Here is a 20,945-nt window from a genome sequence, read left to right as displayed (position 1 = left end):
TCTAAAATTTTATTAATTTTATGTGATGCAATGTTCAAAATATAGCCATGGGCCAAAAAACATCAATTATTCTACTATGAGTAGTTAAGAATATTTTTTTCTAGACGGTGTGAAAATGGCACATTTGTTCCATGATCCACTTTGCGATTCCTGCGGTAGTTGTTCCATATACTTCAATGGTGAAAAGGGTTGCTGGAACCAGTGCAAATTATGTAGTGTCTAGTCATACCCGCTTCATTTGAAATGCATCATGTGTAGAAAACAACAACAAATCCTGGCGTAATTCCACTCTCACAATGTAAAAATAATTTTCAAAGAGAGTTCCAAGGAAATCTTACGATCGAATTTTAAAGTTACAATTCCAATGGAATTTTGAGAATTTTTTTTTTGAGAATTCCGAGAATAAAGGGCACGTGAAGAATTCTAAGGAGTATTCCAAGTGAATTTACAGAAGAATTTAGAACACAGAGCGCCACGATAATTATGAGCAGAATTTTTAGACAATTCTGAGGTGAATTACATGGAAATTTTATGGAGAATTAATTTTAAAAAGCATTATGGAAGGAAAGTTCAGTGAATGCTTTCTAAGCGAAGCTTAGGATGAATTACTCAATTTTTTTTGGACATGTGATGAAACGGTTTACATTTATTACTACACTCGCTTTGTTCTCGTGCGCGACAGTCTGTTTGTATTCGTTCACTCATGCTCAACTGTCGTCTTCAAATATCTATCACAAATAGGTCCAATGCTAGTTTATTAACATCTACATATGATGAAAAAAACATAGCTGATGAAATGTTTACTAGTTCTAAGGTAGAATGGGCCATAAATGCATTTGAACCATTCAAATCTCCTGGCAGGGATGGAATATTTCCTGCCTTTCTTCAAAAAAGTAATGGGATACTTACTTCATCTCTTACTAATATGTTTAAAGCAAGTCTTATGCTTGGGTATATACCGTCATCATGGCGAAAAGTACGTGTTGTATTTATTCCGAAAGCTAACAAGAAAGATAAAACTTCACCTAAATCGTTTAGACCAATAAGCTTATCATCCGTAATGCTAAAAATCATGGAAAAGCTTATAGATCAACACATAAAATCAAAATTTTTGAAAAGTAATCCTTTGAGCAGCCATCAATTTGCTTATCAATCAGGAAAATCAACTATAACAGCGTTACACACACTTGTTTCAAAAATAGAAAAATCGTTTGAAGCAAAAGAAATTTTGCTTGCAACATTTCTCGATATTGAGGGAGCGTTTGACAACGCATCACACACTTCTATGGCAAAGACAATGTCAAAGCGTGGCTTTGACATACGTATCATAAGCTGGATTAGTGAAATGCTTTCAAAACGTGAAATTTCGGCTGAGCTCGGTAGCTCAAATATTTCAGTAAGAGCTGTTAAAGGTTGCCCACAAGGGGGTGTTTTGTCTCCACTTCTGTGGTCATTAGTAGTAGACGATTTACTAACAAATCTAGAATCACAGGGTTTTGAAATAATTGGGTTTGCAGATGATATTGTAATAATTGTTCGGGGAAAATATGACGATGTTATTACAAACAGGATGCAACAAGCCATAAATTACACCATTGCTTGGTGCAAGTCAGAAGGATTGAGCATAAATCCTCAAAAAACACATATTATCCCTTTCACAAAAAGAAGAAACATAAAAATAACTGGTCTTCACATGGAAAGGACATCAATGAAACTTTCACTTGAAGTCAAATATCTAGGAGTTACAATTGATTATAAACTTAACTGGAACCAACACTTAAACCAAATCATAGGTAAAGCAACAAATGCACTATGGACCTTTGGAAATAAATGGGGACTGAGGCCAGCAATGATCCATTGGATATACACGGCTATAATACGACCCAGAATTACATATGCCTCATTAGTATGGTGACCAAAAACTAAGGAAAAGTGTGCAATAAACAAACTAGAAAAGTTGCAACGACTGGCTACGGTATCTACAACAGGTGCGATGCGTAGCACACCTACGAAAGCCTTAGATGCGATACTAAATCTTCTTCCACTACACCAATTTGTGCAATTAGATGCTGAAAAGAGCGCACTAAGACTTAAGCGAACTAAAACCTTGTTTGAAGGGAACATTAAGGGACACTTACATATATTAAAACTAATTCGAATCAATCCTTAGTTACAGTCAGGAATGATTGGATGGAGACAAAATTCAATTTTAGTCGACTGTTCAATGTGGTACAACCAGACCGCTCTCTCTGGAGTGCGGGAGGACCACAAATCCGCCCAGGATCAGTTGTATTCTTTACTGATGGATCAAAACAAAATGATAAAGTGGGAGCTGGTGTGACAGGTCCTGGTGTTAATATTTCAGTTTCCATGGGTGGATGGCCAACCGTTTTTCAGGCTGAAATTCAAGCCATATTAGAATGCACTATTGTGTGTTTAAAGCGAAAATATAAACATGCAAATCTATGCATCTTTTCTGATAGCCAAGCAGCTTTGAATGCTTTAAAATCATTTACATGTACTTCCAAGTTAGTATGGGAATGCATTCAGTTACTTCAACAGTTGTCTAATAACAATGCAGTAAATCTCTACTGGGTGCCAGGACACTGTGGAGTAGAAGGTAATGAAAAGGCTGATGAACTGGCCAGGCAAGGATCATCTAAACAATTTCTAGGACCTGAACCATTCTGTGGGGTCTCTCCAAGCTCCATCAAGATGGAATTAAGGAACTGGAAAAAGATGATGATAGATTGTAATTGGAATAATACTGTCACAGCCCGACAATCAAGAAAGTTTGTGATGCCAAATGCATCAAACACCCAAAAACTCCTTAGCCTCTCAAAGAAAGACCTATGTACTTACATAGGACTAATTACAGGGCACTGTCCAGCCAAATATCATCTAAGACTAATTAAAAAAGTTGATGATGATATTTGTCGGTTTTGTAACGAGGAAACAGAAACCTCCGAACATTTATTGTGCAACTGTGCAGCACTTCTTAACAGAAGGGAAAAGTTCTTTGATAAGGGACTACTACAGCCCTTTGAAATATGGTGTTCATCTCCTAGTAAGGTAGTGCGTTTCATACGACACATAATTCCTTGCTGGGAATATACCTAAAGTTAGGCGTTGATGGTTACTTCTAATAGTAGTTTTTCACCCTAATAAGGTTAACAAAAAACCGGGGAATATACTACAATAGATCAAATAAATGGTCGCAGTGGTAATGTACCCAACAAAAAAAAAAAAAAAATCTATCATATGACCCAAATTCCTCAATTTTGTGTAAATTAAACCATTTGTGATCATAAATTTTATGAGTACTACTTATTACTGGAGATGTTCTAGGTTCTGAAAAGAAGTTTAGAGCAGTACATGGCCTTAAGAACAAGATTGAATCTGAGGGGGTAATCATAACATCCAGAAGCCGCAAAATTTAAAGGAATTTGTAATAGGAAAAAGTCTCAGCTTTCAAATGGCGTTCTTAGTTTTTAAATTAGTGGGAGGTATGCTTTTTCGAAAAAAAATCAATTTGGCGACTAAGTTTAATATGGCCGCCAAAAATTCTAAATATGCCAAATGAAATTGTTTCACTTTCAAATGGTATGCAAAGAGGAAACATTAGGGTTTTTGTAAGATTTTTGCAGAGATATATTGATTTCAAAGAATTCACAAAAAAAATTCTTTAACTGTTCGAGTCCCCAATACCTAGTGTATACTATAGACAGATGTTTCTGTATTCATAACTACGTAAGAAATGGTTTTTAGAATCTCGAACAAAAAGTTGTCTCTTTCAGCTAGAATTTCCTGGGACCTCAGAATGTTTAGTTCAACAAAGTACTTAGGGGAGGTACACTTTAAAAAATGTCCCGTTGAAATACTTCACTAAATCATTCAGCACTATATTCATGATCATCAACCGCTACCAGTCCTGATCTGCTCTAATTATTCAAAATCTTAAGTTCGATTTTTAGTATGATAGCCATCAAAATCTGTGGTTGAACTAACTTATACTTGTTTCTCCTTCCATTTTAGTCGAAAAACCAGTAGAAACCCCTGTAAAAACTGCCGAAGCCGAAGTTACCTCAACGAAGAGCACAGAAAAGGTCGAGGAAAAACAACCAGCTGAGCCTGCAACGGAGGAAAAGCCGGAAACGGAAACGAAGACTGACGAACTCAAATTAGAAAAGGTGAAGGAACCTGTTGTTGCTCAGAAGACGAATGAAACAGTTCCCGATAAAGAAGAAGCGAAGCCTGAAGAACCGATGCAACAAGAGGTTAAGGAACCTGTTTCTGATAAGAAGGCAGAGGAAAAGCCGGCAGAGAAGAAGGCGGTAAGTAAAGAAGAGCCTAAGAAGGAAGAAGAAGTGAAGGAACCCGTTGCTGATAAGAAAGAGGAAAAGTCAGTCGAAAAGAAGGAAGCTGAGAAAGAAGAGGTGGAAAAGAAATCAGTCGAGAAGGAAAAGAGTGAAGCGCCTAAGAAAGAAGAGGAGGTAAAGAAATCAGTCGAGAAGGAGAAGACTGAAGAGCCTAAGAACGTAGCGGAGGATAAGAAATCGACCGAAAAGGAGAAGACTGAAGAGCCTAAGAAAGAACAGGAGGAAAAGAAATTAGTCGAGACGGAGAAGACTGAAGAGCCTAAGAAAGCAGAGGAGGAAAAGAAACCGGCCGAGAAGGAGAAGACTGAAGAGGCTAAGAAAAAGGAGGAGGAAAAGAAACCGGTGGAAAAGGAGAAGACTGAAGAGCCGAAGAAAGAGGAGGAAGAAACAAAACCAGTCGAAATAGAGAAGACTGAAGAGCCGAAGAAAGAAGAGAAGGAAGTGAAACCGGTCGGAAAGGAGAAGACTGAAGAGCCGAAGAAAGAAGAGGAGGAAAAGAAACCGGTCGAAAAGACGAAGACTCAAGAGCCGAAGAAAGAAGAAGTAAAGGAAGCGATTGCTAAAGTTGCAGTTGAGAAGGCAGAAGAGAAACCCGTCGAGAAGGAAGTTCAACCAGTGGCGGAAGCTGAGACGATGGAAACGGATGAAGCTCCTGCCAAAGAAGTGAAACCAGAAGCTAAAACTGACGATGCTTCAAAGGAGAAAGTAGAAAGCAAGACGAAGGAAACTGAGACGGAAACTAAAACTGAAGAACCGGAAGCTAAAAAAGACGACGCCAAACCGGTCGATGAGCCCATGGAGACAGAAGTAAAGAAACCGACACCGACTGTAGGATCGAAAGTAGAAGAGCAGACCAAAGCAGAGAAGAAGACGACAACTGAGAAAGCGAATAGTTCAGAAGGTAAAACTGAAGAAACGATGAACGTGGACGAAGTAGAACCAGAAACTGCCAAGCCTGTTGCGACCGAATCCGTTGACAAAACGAAAACCGAAGAAAAGTCAGAGGAGAAAATGGAAACCTCGGAAGAAGTCCCAGAAACCAAAGGTGAAGAAGCGACTACGGCTGGACCGGTAGAAGAAGTCGCCATTGAAGCCAAGGAAGATATTGCTATGGAAGCCGAGTCATCTGATGTCCCTAAATTAGAAACAAAGCCGGAAGAGGAGGTAAAATTAAAAGTAGAGGCGCCAGCCACTGAAGCGATGGAGGTTGATTCTGCATCTACCAGCCAGTCAGAGACTAAGAATGACAAAAAAACACCCGCTGAATCTGCTGCTACCGAAGCGAAGAAATCAGAATCAGAAGAAGTCTCAACCACCACCACCACCTGCCCGACAGAAGTGAAAGAAAATGGAACGTCTGAAAAGGTCAACGGTAAAGAAGAATCACGTGTTCCAGAGAATGGTGAAGCAGAATCCAAAGTAACCACAAATGGCGACCACGACGAGAAGGCCGACAGTGACAAAGAAAACGACACATCCGCCAGCAACGTCGAAGAGGCCACTCCGGCAACCACCACCACAAATGGTAACAGCACTGAAAACGATAGCAGCACCGCCTCCTCGTCCGATGTTGTGGCTGAAATCAAGTCCAAGAAAGTGATCGATGTTTCCGCGGACACCCCGACGCCTCCAGTCCAAGCAGAGTCGTAAATCTCTTGCTTTCTAGATTGTAGACCCCTTCCGTTGATAAGTAGGTAAAAAAGTGCGTATCAATGCTCCACTCATGAGCAGAAGACCACGTTTAACATGCTTAAGAAATTTTTATATAAATATTTATATTAGCAGGACAAACAACAAAACTAACACTCTTCAAATGCTCCAACAATGATTGTATCCCATTTCCGTTGCAAAGTCCAATATAAAGGGAATGACGTTTGATTGTAAGAGAAAAAGTGAACAACGCAGAAACAACAACTCAAATCTGACTAAATGAGCAGATTTGACATTTATTACCATACATTTACACAGAAGACAACAATCTCGAAACTGTAGTCGTAGAGAATCATTCACGCTAACCTTTTAGTTCTTGACGTGATATACGAAACACAATGCGTAACTTTCTAGTTGTGATGCCGTTTTTTATTGAAAGTACCATTTTTTGTAATTGACCTTATTCGTACCAAATAAAAAAATAATAATTTGCACTGTATGACGATAATGGATTCACTATAATACAGCAAACGAGGAAATTGATAGCTAATTTCAAAGACACGTCGGAATGACTTTTCAGGAAGGGGGCAAAGAAACACCTTACTGCATTTATATATGTCTTCCCACGGAACGGAGCAGAAGGCACACAACCGAAAAAGACTAACAAGAAATTATAGTTCCTCAAATTAGTTTTAGAGACTAACTGTGTAGTACCTTTGCTACTTTGGAGGTCTAGTCTTGACCGTGTTCTTCGTTATAACATCAATTTCCTTCCACGATCACAATCGCAACAACAAAACAAACAAAAAAAAACCTACCGCATCCAACGGATAGACTGCCAAACAATTATTATTGTTAATTCGATTTGTTTTCGTTTGCCAAGCCAACCCCCGGTGGATCATTCCGCGTCGAGCGACAAATCCTGTTAGAGAAAACAATTCAGTATTATCTTGTCGCTTTATGGAAAAGTAACGTTGTGATGCGTTAGTCTGTCTCACTTGTAATCATTGTTTTCAATTGTCTAATGTTCTCATTTTATTATCGTGTTAGACTGGGAAGAATGAACATGTGTCCAAAAGATTCTCGAGCGTGAATAAATATCAAAAACGTAATTAAATGGAAAGCATTTATGTAAGCTCTTAGTGTTTTCCAATTACGAAAAGAGAAACTATAAAGCCGGCTTCGAAGTTCGAAGTTGGCACGTAAATGGTAAAACTTTAAGAGAATAAAGATATTCAAGTGAAAAATAGAAGATGGCATGAATAATAAACGTAAGAACGGAAATAAACTAACCAATAATATTTTAGGAATTATTTAAATACGAGGTTAGTTGCTGTGAAAGAAATTCCTTCAAAAATCAATCATTGAGTTGCTTGTTTGAGAAACCACGTAAGTTACAAAAACGACACTTTCACATACTTGATCCTATAGAATCAGCTCAGTGGGTGATTAGCATCGATTGTAAATAAATTGCATCCGAACTGAACTGCGCCCATTAAATACTCTTTACACTATTTTGACGCAGACTGTCTTACGGGAAGGTACCGGGGGTAAATCGAAATTCTAAAATTGTGACCGTCACGAAAAGGTGATAGGTTTTGAACGCTTATAACTTTGTCATTTATAGATGGAATTAGAATCCAAATACACCAACCGATAGAAAATAACTGTACGAACCTGTTAAAATAAAAATACTCTTCCATTTTTTCCTCTGAAAAATGTTCAAATAAAGACTGATCATTTTGTCACTGTTTTCATGAAATAAACGTTTTTCCTAACCTAGATGTCATAATCGAGCACCACTTGGTTGCGTGTCAATCTGCTTGAACCTGAAAAGTTTTAAAAGAGCGCTGCTGTCGCCAAAACATTTAACAGGGTGAGAGTCTGTATACGAGCTTTTGCTCTTATTTTGAAATTGAATAACTGATTCACCCTATTTTTCAATTAATGTTATACTAAGCGAGGGGGGCGACACATCTAAATCTCAATTCTAGATGCTCAAAAAATCAATCTTCGAAAAATCATCTTTCATTTCTCGCATCTACTTACATCGCGCTTTATCTTTTTGTAGGAAATCAAAATCGACATCCTTCTATCTACTCAGCGTGCGTGCAGCTTGCCACAGCAAAACACAATCTTTTCTGCATCGTAGATAGAGTCGTCCCCCTCGATACTAAGCACCTTTTTATTTGATTTGAGAAAAGTCAGTCACTTATACTTCTATGTATTTTAATACTTCGAACACGATGTCTCCGATGAAATGTGTAACGGCAAACATAATGTTAGCTCAGCAATTTATTGACAAATTACATTCCATACCATTTGAAACTACATACTTTGAAGATTTATTCTATTATAATAGATTTAAAATCTATCGATACATTAAATTGTTGAGCAATGATTTTTCAAACATTGCCAATTTTCCGTTACACATTTTACCGGAGGCATCTATAGTCACTATATTCATAGTCTGGCGGATAGAATCTCGGGAGCCAATTGAGCTGTCAAATAGCGGAACCAATCGAGCAAATCATTACCAACAACAGAGCACATCAGCTATTGTGAAAAAAAAACTTCGGAAACCCTTTTCTCGTGACTCAAGGCTCGCCTACGCAAACTAACACCATCTTTGGGTTGAGGAAAGCTTCCCCAATCCGATGATGCCGGTAATTTGCGTTCGATTGGCGAGGAAAGAATAATCAACGTTTTGTTTTTTAAAGTTGATAGTACCTTTTCAATTGTTGGTCTACAATATATTGAATTGGTTTCGCTTTTTCGATAGATCGAAATTCTATCCGCCAGACTATGAATATAGCGACTATAGTGTTTAATCAATCAACGATATTCTCGTTTTCGTTCGACCCGTTTTTCCAAATAAAAAAAATCTAGAAATATGCACTAAACAGCTTAACGTAGTCCACGTCAACCATGCGGTCGTGCTTTGTACCCGTATAGAGACCGGCAGTCGATGGCTGACGCCATTTTAAAATCCAATATGGTGGCTTCCAGTTGTAGAAAACTGGAATATACTGTCAAATAACCTTCAATATGGGTATTTTCGGAATCGGAATCGGGATGACGTATAGAGACCAGAAATATATGTCCAAAGCTATCTTAATAAAAACTATGAAATACTGTCAAATACCCTTCTATGTGGATATTTCCGGAATCGGGGTTATGTATACACTGAGACTATTATTCCATCAAATTTCATAGTAATATCAACAATCAATACGAAACTAACGATTTTAAATTGGCTCACCACTTTAGTAGCCTATTGGTCCCAAGCAAACGATTAACGTATCCTATTCTAGTTGAAATTCTATTACTACACTATGTTTGTTTTGATTCGCTATGAAAGTTTGACAGATAACATCAGGGGTGTGTGGATTCATGCTGAACATGCAGGGGTGAGTGAAATAGCTTGGGACTGCTTGGGACCGTTGTTCTGGTACTGAGTGAGCCAAAAATAATAATGATTTTCTTCGGGACCCAGTGGTCTTAGAGTTACCTCTATGGTAATATCGCATGATTTTATTGCGACAAGATTTTATGTTGAATTCCATGCGATAGGACTATGGAGCACTGTCAAATTGATGCATACAGCCATCGTATGGTTTTTCTCGTATACAACTATGAATTTGAATCCAAACAAATTATGGATATCACGGGATATCATGGAACTCAATAATTACTCAGGGTTATTCTGCGCGGCGTGTGAGGTGAAGTGACAGTGAAGTGATGGTGAAGTGACAATTGTCACCTCGGGTGAGGTGACTCTCCATTTGATTTGCACGGAGAGTCACCTCACCCGAGGTGACAATTGTCACTTCACAAGTGAGAGCGTGTCACCTCACCTCACACGCCGCGCAGAATAGGCCTAACTTTTTGTACGTCATTTAGTTTTGAGATTATTTTTAATTTCTTAGTTTATATTGACTCGTATTTCAATTAGTATTTTATTAAGTTTACTTACAATTTCAATCGAAACTATATAGAGTTTGCTCCTGATGCAATCGATGTACATCAGACGATGCAGCTTTGAGCTGAGTCGTTGGATCCTAAGAACTTTTCGTTCCGTTGGCGTTCGATTATCAAGTAATTGGGTCTACTCGGTTAGCCGGTGCAGCGATGTACAATGTAGATCCGGAAGCAGCAGAAGCTAATCTGCAAATGCAAAACAATAGTTTACAATACATAAATTAATGTTTTGATTCGACAATTTACAGATTTACGAAGTCTAGTGCTGTCACACAACTGGTTGCGCCATATTCGTTGTTGTTGTTGTAATTTGCACTGACCTAGGATCGTCTTATGAATTTTTGACATATTTTGCGTCAACACAATTCATACGATGGGTTTATGGAATTCACTTGATTTTCGAACACCTTTTATTGTATAAAACTATATATGCTATAGATACCTACGAAATTGGATGGAGCTCGTATTTTCATGTGTTCATAGCAGCTTGAAAATTGAAGGTACAGTTTGTTCAGTGTAGAGATTGTAAATCCATGTACAACGCCATCTTAAAATCCAAGATGGCGACTTTTGTTTGCAGGAAAACTAAGAAATACTGTCAAATACCCATCAATATTACTATTTTTGAAATCGGGATGCCGTCTAGAGACAGGAAATCGATAGCCGATGCCATTTTGAAATCCAAGATGGTGGCTTCCGGTTATAAAAAAAAACTGAGAAATAGTCAAATACCCTTAAATATGGGTATTTTCAGAATCGGGACGGCGTATCGAGCCCGCAAATCGATGCCTGACGCCACCTTGAAATTGAATTTCTAGATGGCGTCGGTCATCATTTTCTGTCTCTTTACGTCATCCCGATTCTGGAAATACCCACATTTTATAATACTTCATTTGAATTCTCAGTTCTTCTGTATTCAAAAACCGCCATTTCGATTTGTCATTGCATAAATTAATTCATCAAATACAAAGTATGTTTAATTATGGCAGTTAATTACTGGAAATTTTGAATAATGCGCACCACGCACATACACTACAATAGCACCGGATCTGTTCTTGAATTCAGAACATCATCTTTGTGAACACGAAATACGGTTCTCGAAAACCAGAACCGCACCGTGTGCAGCGAACTAGTGAACACGGTGCGATTTTGCTTGCATCAACAAAACCGAACCGACAACTATACCATAGAGATAACTCTAAGACCAGAAGGTCCCGAAGAAACGTGCTCAACTTTTTGGCTCAGCTCTAGTACCTCTATGGTATAGTCAACCCGTGGAAACTAACGATTTCAACTTGGCTCACTACTTTTTCTTAATATTTTTTTCCAAAACCTCAGGTTAATCAAGTTCTGAGGATCTCCAATAGACTGGCCCACAAAAATAAAAGTTCTAATTTTTCACGGGTCAACCTCTAGATTTGTGCCTTTAGGTGAGAAAACCATTCCCAAAAAGTTTTAGCTCATTTGGTTGTATCACAGACAAACAGACGTAACTCTTTGAAAAGCTGTTCTTGAAAACATAGTATCTCAAAACATAGGACCTAAGTAACGACAACTCTCGGGCTTCTCGCGGAAAACAAGCTTGCTCGCTAACTCGTAAACAATATTGCATAAAAGTTCTATAGAATGTATAGAAACGTCAAAATGATCCGATGTCAGCGCTGCGGCGAGTAGTTCGCGGAACCGATAATATTCAAATCAACCGTTAAATGCGTGAATGAAGATACACAATGAAGAGTTACGTCTGTTTGTCTGTGGTTGTATGATGAGCTGGCGCTTTTAGTTTGAATTTTGTATGGGGATTTTGGATAAAATTCATGAAAAATGACACTCCTACACTCTATCGATCATAAAAAAGTTTCCTTATTCTCGATTTGATTCAGATTTTCAAAACTTGTAGTTCTTACAATGAGTAACAACTTTACTGAAGACTGCATTATGAATACGGTTAGTTTTTTTTTCAGAAAGGGTAGATAAGTACTTCGGCTTAATCGCCCATTTTGGGCCTATCGAGCAGAAAACTTCAAATAAATACTTGACTTCAGAGTTAACAGGTAAATTGTGCGTTTGGTACGATACTTTAGTTTATAAGCTACGGAACGAAGTCAATGAGAACGCGTGATATGAAGGTTTGCACCCATTATTCCCAAAAACAAAAGAAGCGCTCCGACCGAATCACTTTTTATCTTCATCCGATAGGCCGAAGTGATTTCTGGATCAACAATAGAAAAGGGCCCATCAGCATTTGTAAACAAACCGTTCCAAAGCCCTTCACTCACAAAGCAAAGGCCACCCACACAAACCAACACCATCATCGGATAGGGGAAACTTCTACCTACACGATGATGGTGTTGGTTTGTGTGAGCGGCCTTCGATTTGTGAGGAATGGGCTTTGGAACGGTTTGTTTACAAATGCTGATAGGCCCTTCTCTATTGTTGATCCAGATGTCATTGGCGTTTCAATGCGTTAGGCCGAGTTTAGAATCCGTAGGCCGAGTTTGGCGTCAAGAAGCAGTGTTAGACTTTTGACAATATCCCAACGATTGGTTTCTCTTTATCAAATCTTACGGTACATACCGAAAGGTAAATACATTTGGAAGCCATCAGTAATAATAACATTCCGTTTGGTGCTAAACTGCGCTAGATTAAGAAAGACTAAGTGCGGGTTGTGCTTAATAGGCCGGAAATGGGGTAGTTAACCCTACTCGCTTTTGACTGATGTATATGAGCATTTTATATATGTAAATTTCAACCAAATCCCCTATATAAACATTAAACCAAAATCGCCAGCTCGTGTTACGTCAAAAATAGCTGAAACATTCAAAGAGTAGTTATCTCACCTACTGACACGAGTCTGGATGTGGCCTGTGGAAAATATGAACTTTTATTTTTTAAGTGGTAATCTAGTTGATACGTTGTATAAGCTTCCTGCATTTTGTTGCAATATAAGAACATTTGTAGAACATATAAATTCAAGAATTATTGGGGTTTATTACGGATGTCACTTCACGGTGAAAATTTGTCACTTGTCGTCAAGGTGAAGTGATTCCCATTTGATTTGTACGGCAATCACGGCTCTTATTCTAAGTATCACTTCCTTATCACCGTGTAGTGACACCCGTAATAAGACCCATTATCTCCGTAATACCAACAATCAATACGAAACTAACGATTTTAAATTGGCTCACCACTTTAGTAGCCTATTGGTCCCAAGCAAACGATTAACGTACCCTATTCTAGTCGAAATTCTAGTACTACGCAATGTTTGTTTTGATTCGCTATGAAAGTTTGACAGATAAAATAAGGGGTTATTGGTTTTACCTATGTTTCGAGGGGTGATTCGACAAGCTTGGGACCGAAGATAGTACCAGAGGTGAGCCAAAAAGTTGAGCACGTTTCTTCGGGACCTACTTGTCTTAGAGTTACCTCTATGGTAATACTAACTTGAATCAAGATACTGTATTTAGCAAAGTTGTTTCTTATGTATTACATGTGCTGAAATTCTGAGCTTAAAAGAATTAGCAGAACCAGTTTTATGCACGAAAGAGTAAAGGGATGTTATTTCTCCATACATTTCAACCAAAATCTCCATATGAACTTTAAGCCAAAAGCGCCAGCTCGTGTTACATCCGAATTTGCTGACATTTTCAGAGAGTTGTTTTCCCACCTAATGGCACAAATCTGTGGGTTGGCCCGTTGAAACAAATGATAAAAAATCTCCCATATAAATGTGGGCCAGTCTAATCTCCAACTGTTTAAAAATTCAATGTTCTTTCAAGACTGCAGGTTGTTCATGAAGTACCGTAATCCGGAGGCAAATTGATCATTATGCATTGCATTTTTAATTGTCACGTGTACAGGGCTGGCAAATGTCATTTTCAATGAAAGATCGCACGCGATATTTACAGATATACTTCTATCACTATCATTGGATGAGAAAACGATGACAGAGATTTTCGTCAAAATCTCATCGATTTTTTTGTCATGACAGAACTTGAAAGTGTTGTGATCATCGTGATTATCACGCTCATTTATTGCTATTAAAATTACTTGTACCGAGGAAATCTTATAAATATATTCACTCTACCGATTAGATACGGTTGCTTGCTTAATTTCATCTAAATCAGTTAGAAATGTTGATGTTTTGACCGCATAACAATTATTCTCATTAGTGCTTGATCATTGAAACATGACAAGAAAGCTAATTATAGGTAGTTTCGTCTCGTGATAGTGAGAGGATCTATTTTCTCATTGTCACATGACTGTCGTGATATTTACCAGCTCTGGTCACGTATAACATTGTCGGTGATAGATATCAAGATAAATCTTAAAAGTATATCATAATGAGACTCCAATGATTGCCTTGATGTATTTTTCATAACAAAAAAAAATTGCATTAATTTCAATTTTATAGAGCTGACGTTAAGTACACGAAACGAAAATCAATTATTTAATTCATGTGTTTCACTTATACATTTTTGCCAAAGCATCAGCCTTATACATTCCATAAGACAAACCACATAGGTCCTATTAGAATGCTTAAAAGGTATGTGTGATCGCTTATACATTTCATTTGACACATGATCTTTATTAACTTTTTGCAAGGCGTTTGCTTATTAGTCGACTTATACAATTTATGAATAATCAGCAATGGAAATTTGCCAAAAGGTATAAGGAGATTTCTATCCGTGTAGCATACAATATCAACATCCAAACAAACGGACTGCACCGATTGATGTCAAGTTTCAATGAATTCGAATTATTTAATAAATTGCGGTAGAAAGTTTCAAATATTAAGAAATCCAGGGTTTTTCGCAAAATTACCAGTAATTTTGAATGAAATTGCCTACACTTAGGCGCAACCGAAGGGCGCGCCCTTCCAGATATAAGTGCGTGATATTTAAAATGCATCGTGGTAATTTACATATTTTGAAGACAGCCATAATTTGAAGTTAAATACTTTTCGCGGTATTGTAAAGTAATTAACAAATAATTAACGATAATTTATGTAATGACAAATAATTTAACTAGGGTAAATATCTACTTCGTCGTAATCGCGCATTTCCGTTCTATCGATCAGAAAAGATCATTAATATCAATGATTTCACCGTGCACAAATCAATATAATAAGTTTGTTCCTATGCGTTAGTTCATTAGCTACAACATAAATCCTATTAGAGCGCATTGTGAATATTTACGCTCATTGTCAAAACAAAACAAAAGAAGCGCTTCTACGTTTATCCGTAGGACGAAGAAAATCTTATGGCGTTTCAATGCGTTAGGACGGAATTGAAACTCGTAGAACGAATTTAGAGTCAAGAAGCAGTATTAGATTTTAAACAATATCTCAACAATTTGTGACTCTTTATCAAATCCAACAGTACGTATGGAATGATGAATCAATTTAGAAGCTATCTTTGACAAACATATTCCATTTTTTTTGTTCAAACTCGTTCAGAAAAGAGAGGTAAAGCGCGGGTTGTGCTTAGTAGGACGGATATTACGTCAAAAACCCTATATTTAAAAAAATAAACATAAAATTTTGTGAGTAATTAAAGTATTTATTGAAATTAAGAATGTATTTAAAGTATATATCGGGCGCAACTGTACATTTAAGACATCTTTTTTGGCGTTTCTGCTAAACATACTTTTCACACAAGGGTTTAAAAGACTGGAACGAGCAAAAATTGGTCGACAAAAGAATCGTTTCTTTCAGTCAAAATTCATATCACGAAATCTTCTTATTTTTCTTTTGGTAGTTCAATTCATATATTTAAAGGAAAACATGTTTGTTTATTCTTTTGGTTTGCCAAATCCGAACTGCCGTGCCTTCCGCTTAACCCCTTCCATTAAATTTTGCACATTGGTCTTGTCGACCTTATTCGCCGCCGAACGCCAGTTAGATTTAAACTGCTGCTCGTTTTCCATGGATTTATTAGTTTTTTTTTTTGAGATTCCATTTGACCAAGGCCCAATACCGTTTCGATAGGGTGGAGTTCTGGGCTGTTGGGAGGGTTGTGGTCTTTGGTACCACAACCACGTTGTTCGCATCGTACGACTCGATTGCCTTTTTCCCATAGTGGCAGCTCGCCAAGTCCGGCCAGCACAGGTCTATTATCTCTAATAAACAAATACCTTAAACGAACTGTATTCCGGATGGGTAAACTATCCCACAAATGGTTTGGATGATACCCCGAACACGTCGTTAAGGTCTCTTTTATGGTTATTTTTATTAGGGATGTTGCTTTAGGAATGGTAGCAGCCGCTTTTCCAGGCACTCCTGGACGTATATCTCTTGATTGATCGTTCCCGTAGTAATGAAAATGCCGCTTTTTAGACCACACGTGCATATGGCCTGCCAGACGAGATATTTTTTCGGGAACTTCGATAGGTTGATGGTTTTGAAAATTTCAGCCACCTTCCCTTTCACTGATGCGGTATAAAACTCCTGTCCCGGAAGCTGCTTGAAATCCGCTTTCACATAAGTTTCGTCGTCCATGAAGACACAGTCGAAGTTTGTGAGCAGATTCGTATACAGGGTGCGTGACGAATTTTTGCAGTAAATGGCATATTTGAGAAAAAATACACCAGTTAGTTATTCTAGCAATGAATTTTCTCTGTGTTTTAACTAAACAAGCTAAATATTTATTACAGTTAACCCCCAACATATGCGGATAATAGAGAAAATGTAAATGGAAACCGCGTAAATGGTGTCCATACTACGAGGGTTCTGACTTAATTGGTTACAACATGGAATATCTCGAGATCCTGACCAGATAGAAAGTTACTGTCTTTACCAAAGTAGTTCTAGAGATCATAACCTTTTTGCTGGTGGACAGTAGTTCAAAATTTACTCACTACATAGCGCTAGTATACATGTGAAGTTCTCGCATGTGATATATCTCGAAATCCTGACCAGATAGAAAGTTACTGTCTTCGAAAAAGTTGTTCAGGAGTTCAAAGCCTATAGTTCAGACTCTTTTCACTATATGGTGCTAGTATATACGTGAAATCCTCATATAAAATATCTCGAAATCCTGATCATATAAAAAGTTACTGTCTTCGGCAAAGTTGTTCAGGAAGTCAAGGCCTTTTTGCTGGTGGACTTAAGTTCAGAGTTTTCTCACTTTACAACGCTAGTATACATGAAGAATTCTCGCATATAAAATATCTCTAGATCCTGACCAGACAGAAAGTTACTGTCTTCGGCAAAGTTGTTCAGGATGTTAGGATCTTTTCGTTGGTGTACAGTAATTCATAATTTTCCCTTTACGTGGCACTAGTATGCGGGTCATTCAGAGATATTTTATATGCAAGGATTTCACGTGTCTTTCAACGTCACCTAGTGAGAATATTATGTACTTTCCACCAACGATAGGGTTTGATCTCCTGGACAACTTTGCCGATTACAGTACATTTTTAGCAGGTCTTGAGATATATCATATGCGAGAATTGCACGTATATACTAGTACCATGAAGTGAAATATTCTGAACTACCGTCCACTAGCCAAAAGGCCTTGATCCCCTGAACAACTTTGCCCAAGACAGTAACATTCTATCTTGTCATGCTCTCTAGATATTTTATATGAGAGAATTTATCGTGTATACTAGAACTACATAGTGAGAAAATTCTGAACTATTCTACACCAAGCAATAGGCTTTGACCTCCTGAACAACTTTTTCAAAGACAGTAACTTTCTATTTGGTCAGGATCTCGAGATATATCATATGCGAGAAGTGTATATGTATACAAACGCCACGTGGTGAGAAAATTCTGAACTACTGTCTACCAGTCGAAAAGTCTTGACCCCCTGAACAAGTTTGCCCAGTACAGTAACTTTCTAGCTGGTCAAGAACTCGAGCTATTGTATATGCGAGAATTACACGTATATACTAGCGCCTCGTAGTGTGAAATTTCTGAACTACTCCACCAACGAAAAGAGCTTGACTTCCTGAACAACTTTGCTGAAGGCATTTACTTTCTATCTGGTAGCACCACGAAGTGAGATAATTCTGAACTATTGTACACTAAGAAATAGGCTTTGACCTCCTGAACAACAAACATTGCGTAGTACTAGAATTTCGACTAGAATAGGGTACGTTAATCGTTTGCTTGGGACCAATAGGCTACTAAAGTGGTGAGCCAATTTAAAATCGTTAGTTTCGTATTGATTGTTGGTACAACAGCGCGAGTAACGGGGGGTTAACTTTTATGCATACCGTAAAACGGGGTGTAATTGATCAGCGGGGCAAAATTGATCGCTGAAATTTCTCGTGATATTTTTTCATGTGTAACATGTTTTTCGTTACTAAGCGTACGAATGTATCTTTGTATACATTGTAAAAATATTATGCATAAGTACAATAATGGGTATACTCAGCGATCAAATTCACCCCGCTGATCAATTTCACCCCATTTTACGGCACCTTCTTTGAAAATTTTCCCACCTAGACGGACCTAACAAATGCGAGATAGGAAGAAGTGACCGTCGTAATTAATTTTAGGCTCATAGGTTGAAAGAACTTCAGCATGTCCAAAATATATTCGTTCCCATTCAGTGTGTCCAAAATATATTATGGACACTGTCCAAAATCAAGTGGAAGGGTCCAAAATATGTGAATATCATGATGTGAAAAGAATTATTTTTCGAGTATATATCAATAAATAAAACATCTAGTGACATTTTACATCCAAGATGAGTAGCTTTCGAACACAACCGCATGTAAATTGCATAATAATAATAAACAAATAATATTATTTTGACATAAACGTGATCTCACTTCCTCTAGGGGTCCAAAATCAGTTGGTTACCCTATGTCAAGACTATGTTTCTTCATCCTTCCCCGTGACATCCGGCGTTCCCCAAGGTAGTCATCTTGGGCTATTTCTGTTTCTGTTGTACATGAATGACGTCAATACCATCCTGAAATGCCTTCAACTATCGTATGCGGACGACTTGAAACTCTACTTCGTGATAAAAGAATCTAGTGATGCAATTTTCTTGCAGCAACAATTGGAAGTCTTCGCTGAGTGGTGTCGTATTAAACGCATGTCGCTGAATGTCTCGAAATGCTCTGTAATTTCCTTTGGCCGCAAGCGTTCGCTTCTTCACCATGACTACACCCTGACTGGCAAAACTTTGAAACGTGAATCGACTATCAAGGATCTGTCGACGTTGTTGGACGTTGAAATGATGGCCTGGTGTTCAAATTGCAGCAGTATGGTCATCCAATCTTCTTAGTGAAGATAATTAACAACTATCTATCGAACAGGACGTTCCGAGTCTCTCTGAATAGCATCACATCGGATGCTTTCAACATCGGTACCGGGGTTCCACAAGGAAGCATCCTTGGCCCCATTCTATTCAACCTGTTCACCTCCGATGGTGGATCGTTGTCTCTGTTCGCAGGTGACACATCCATCGTCTACAAGGGTAGAGTCATCGGAGCTCTGACTGCCAAACTTCAGAGAGGCCTGGACGTCCTGTCTGAATATTTCAACAGCTGGAAGATCCGTATCAACGTGGCAAAGACCCAGGTCATCATCTTTCCATACTCAAAATCTCCCAGACTTGTTCCGTCGGTGAATATTAAATGATCTGTCTGAACGGCACAGTGGTGGAATGGTCGAAAGAGGTAGTCTACCTCGGCTTAACACTAGACAGCAAGCTGATTTTCAGGGAGCACGTTGACAAAACCAAAACCAAGTGTAACATCTTGATAAGATCACTGTATCCACTCATCAACAAGAGGTCTACTCTATCCCTAAAAAATAAGCTTGCTGTCTACAAACAAATCATCCTTCTCGTAATAGAATACGGGATGCCAATTTGGGAGAGTAGCGCCAAATGCCATCACCTTAAACTCTAAATGATCCAGAACAAGATCCTTAGGATGGTCCTAAACAGTCCCCGCGGACTAGAAATTCTGAGATCCACCTCCTGGCTGGAATTCAGACATTAGAAGAACGGAGAATATTTATCCTGGAAAGGTATCTCAGACAGGTGTCTCATCATCAGATCATATTATGTGATCTAGCACGTTAGGTTAATTTATACTCGTAGTTAGGTAGGTTTTCACTTTTTTTAATTCAATCAAAACACACCCCAAAGGGGTATTCTGTTAACTAGTTGAAAAACGCAAATATTAAATAAGAATATGAAATTAAACAAAGATGAAAATAAGGTAGGATAATCAATTAAAATGCTAAATCAATGTACTACCATAATAAACAGAAATAAACACAATTTTACTACTACCGGATGAAATTCAACTTTGAAAGTGTTGGAGGCGAACCAGCCCAAGGCTGAAAGCCTCCCTAATAAAGTTAAATTAATTAATTAACTTTGAAATCTGTGTTAGGGAAATCGCTTTTCGCAGGCAATCAGTGATAATTTTAACTATCAAAGCAACAGTTGCACATTCGTGCAATTTTCAATAGTGTCATTAAAAAAATGATAAAGTCTTGAATTTAACATTTGTGTAGAAATATATCTGATCGATTGGTGATAAAATTATTGAAATTAGTCCAGGGGCAGCTGAGTTATTAACGTTCAAAATCTTTCATAATGTTGTTACATGTTCCATTTTCGGTTTTCACAAAGTGTACCCCCATATAGAAATCATAGACGTAGTCCTACGTCAAAAATAGTTTCATTAACATATCCTTATCCTAAGAACATTACTAAATTCCGTCAATAATGATGAAATTCCCTGAGACTTCCAGATATTTTCAGGAAAAATTAAATTCCCTGAGGATTTGCGGTTTTCTGGATTTGCCAGTTTGTAGACACCATGGCTAAAATCATCTAATAATGTGGGTTTGGTGATAAATTTTCTCTTGAATCTTGCCTTTAAAGCTTCGTATCGTGCATAATTGTTTATGATATACTAATTGAATAAGTCTAATGTGCGACTTACCTTTTGAAGAGCCGG

The 20,945-nt window shown here is 37.9% G+C and overlaps 2 protein-coding genes across 2 annotated transcripts in view; both read left to right on the top strand.

Annotated features, from left to right (window-relative positions):
• The window catches only part of LOC135712068 (enolase-phosphatase E1-like), a 45,930-nt gene extending 38,582 nt beyond the window's left edge, over window positions 1–7,348 (top strand). Inside the window, exon 7 of the mRNA XM_065235052.1 lies at window positions 4,036–7,348. Coding sequence (XP_065091124.1) covers window positions 4,036–6,029 — 1,994 coding nt within the window. The 3' untranslated portion in view covers window positions 6,030–7,348. The remainder of the gene's footprint in view (window positions 1–4,035) is intronic.
• Window positions 1–20,945, top strand: part of mtSSB (mitochondrial single stranded DNA-binding protein) — a 363,002-nt gene that overhangs the window by 45,221 nt on the left and 296,836 nt on the right. The window lies entirely within an intron of this gene.

Source organism: Ochlerotatus camptorhynchus, unplaced genomic scaffold, assembly GCF_037179485.1.
Source record: "Ochlerotatus camptorhynchus isolate MF236.1 unplaced genomic scaffold, CSIRO-AGI_Acam_v1.1 ptg000457l, whole genome shotgun sequence".
NCBI lineage: Eukaryota > Metazoa > Arthropoda > Insecta > Diptera > Culicidae > Ochlerotatus > Ochlerotatus camptorhynchus.
Note: the sequence above shows the minus strand (reverse complement) of the source record. Positions and strands in the feature narration are given on the sequence as shown.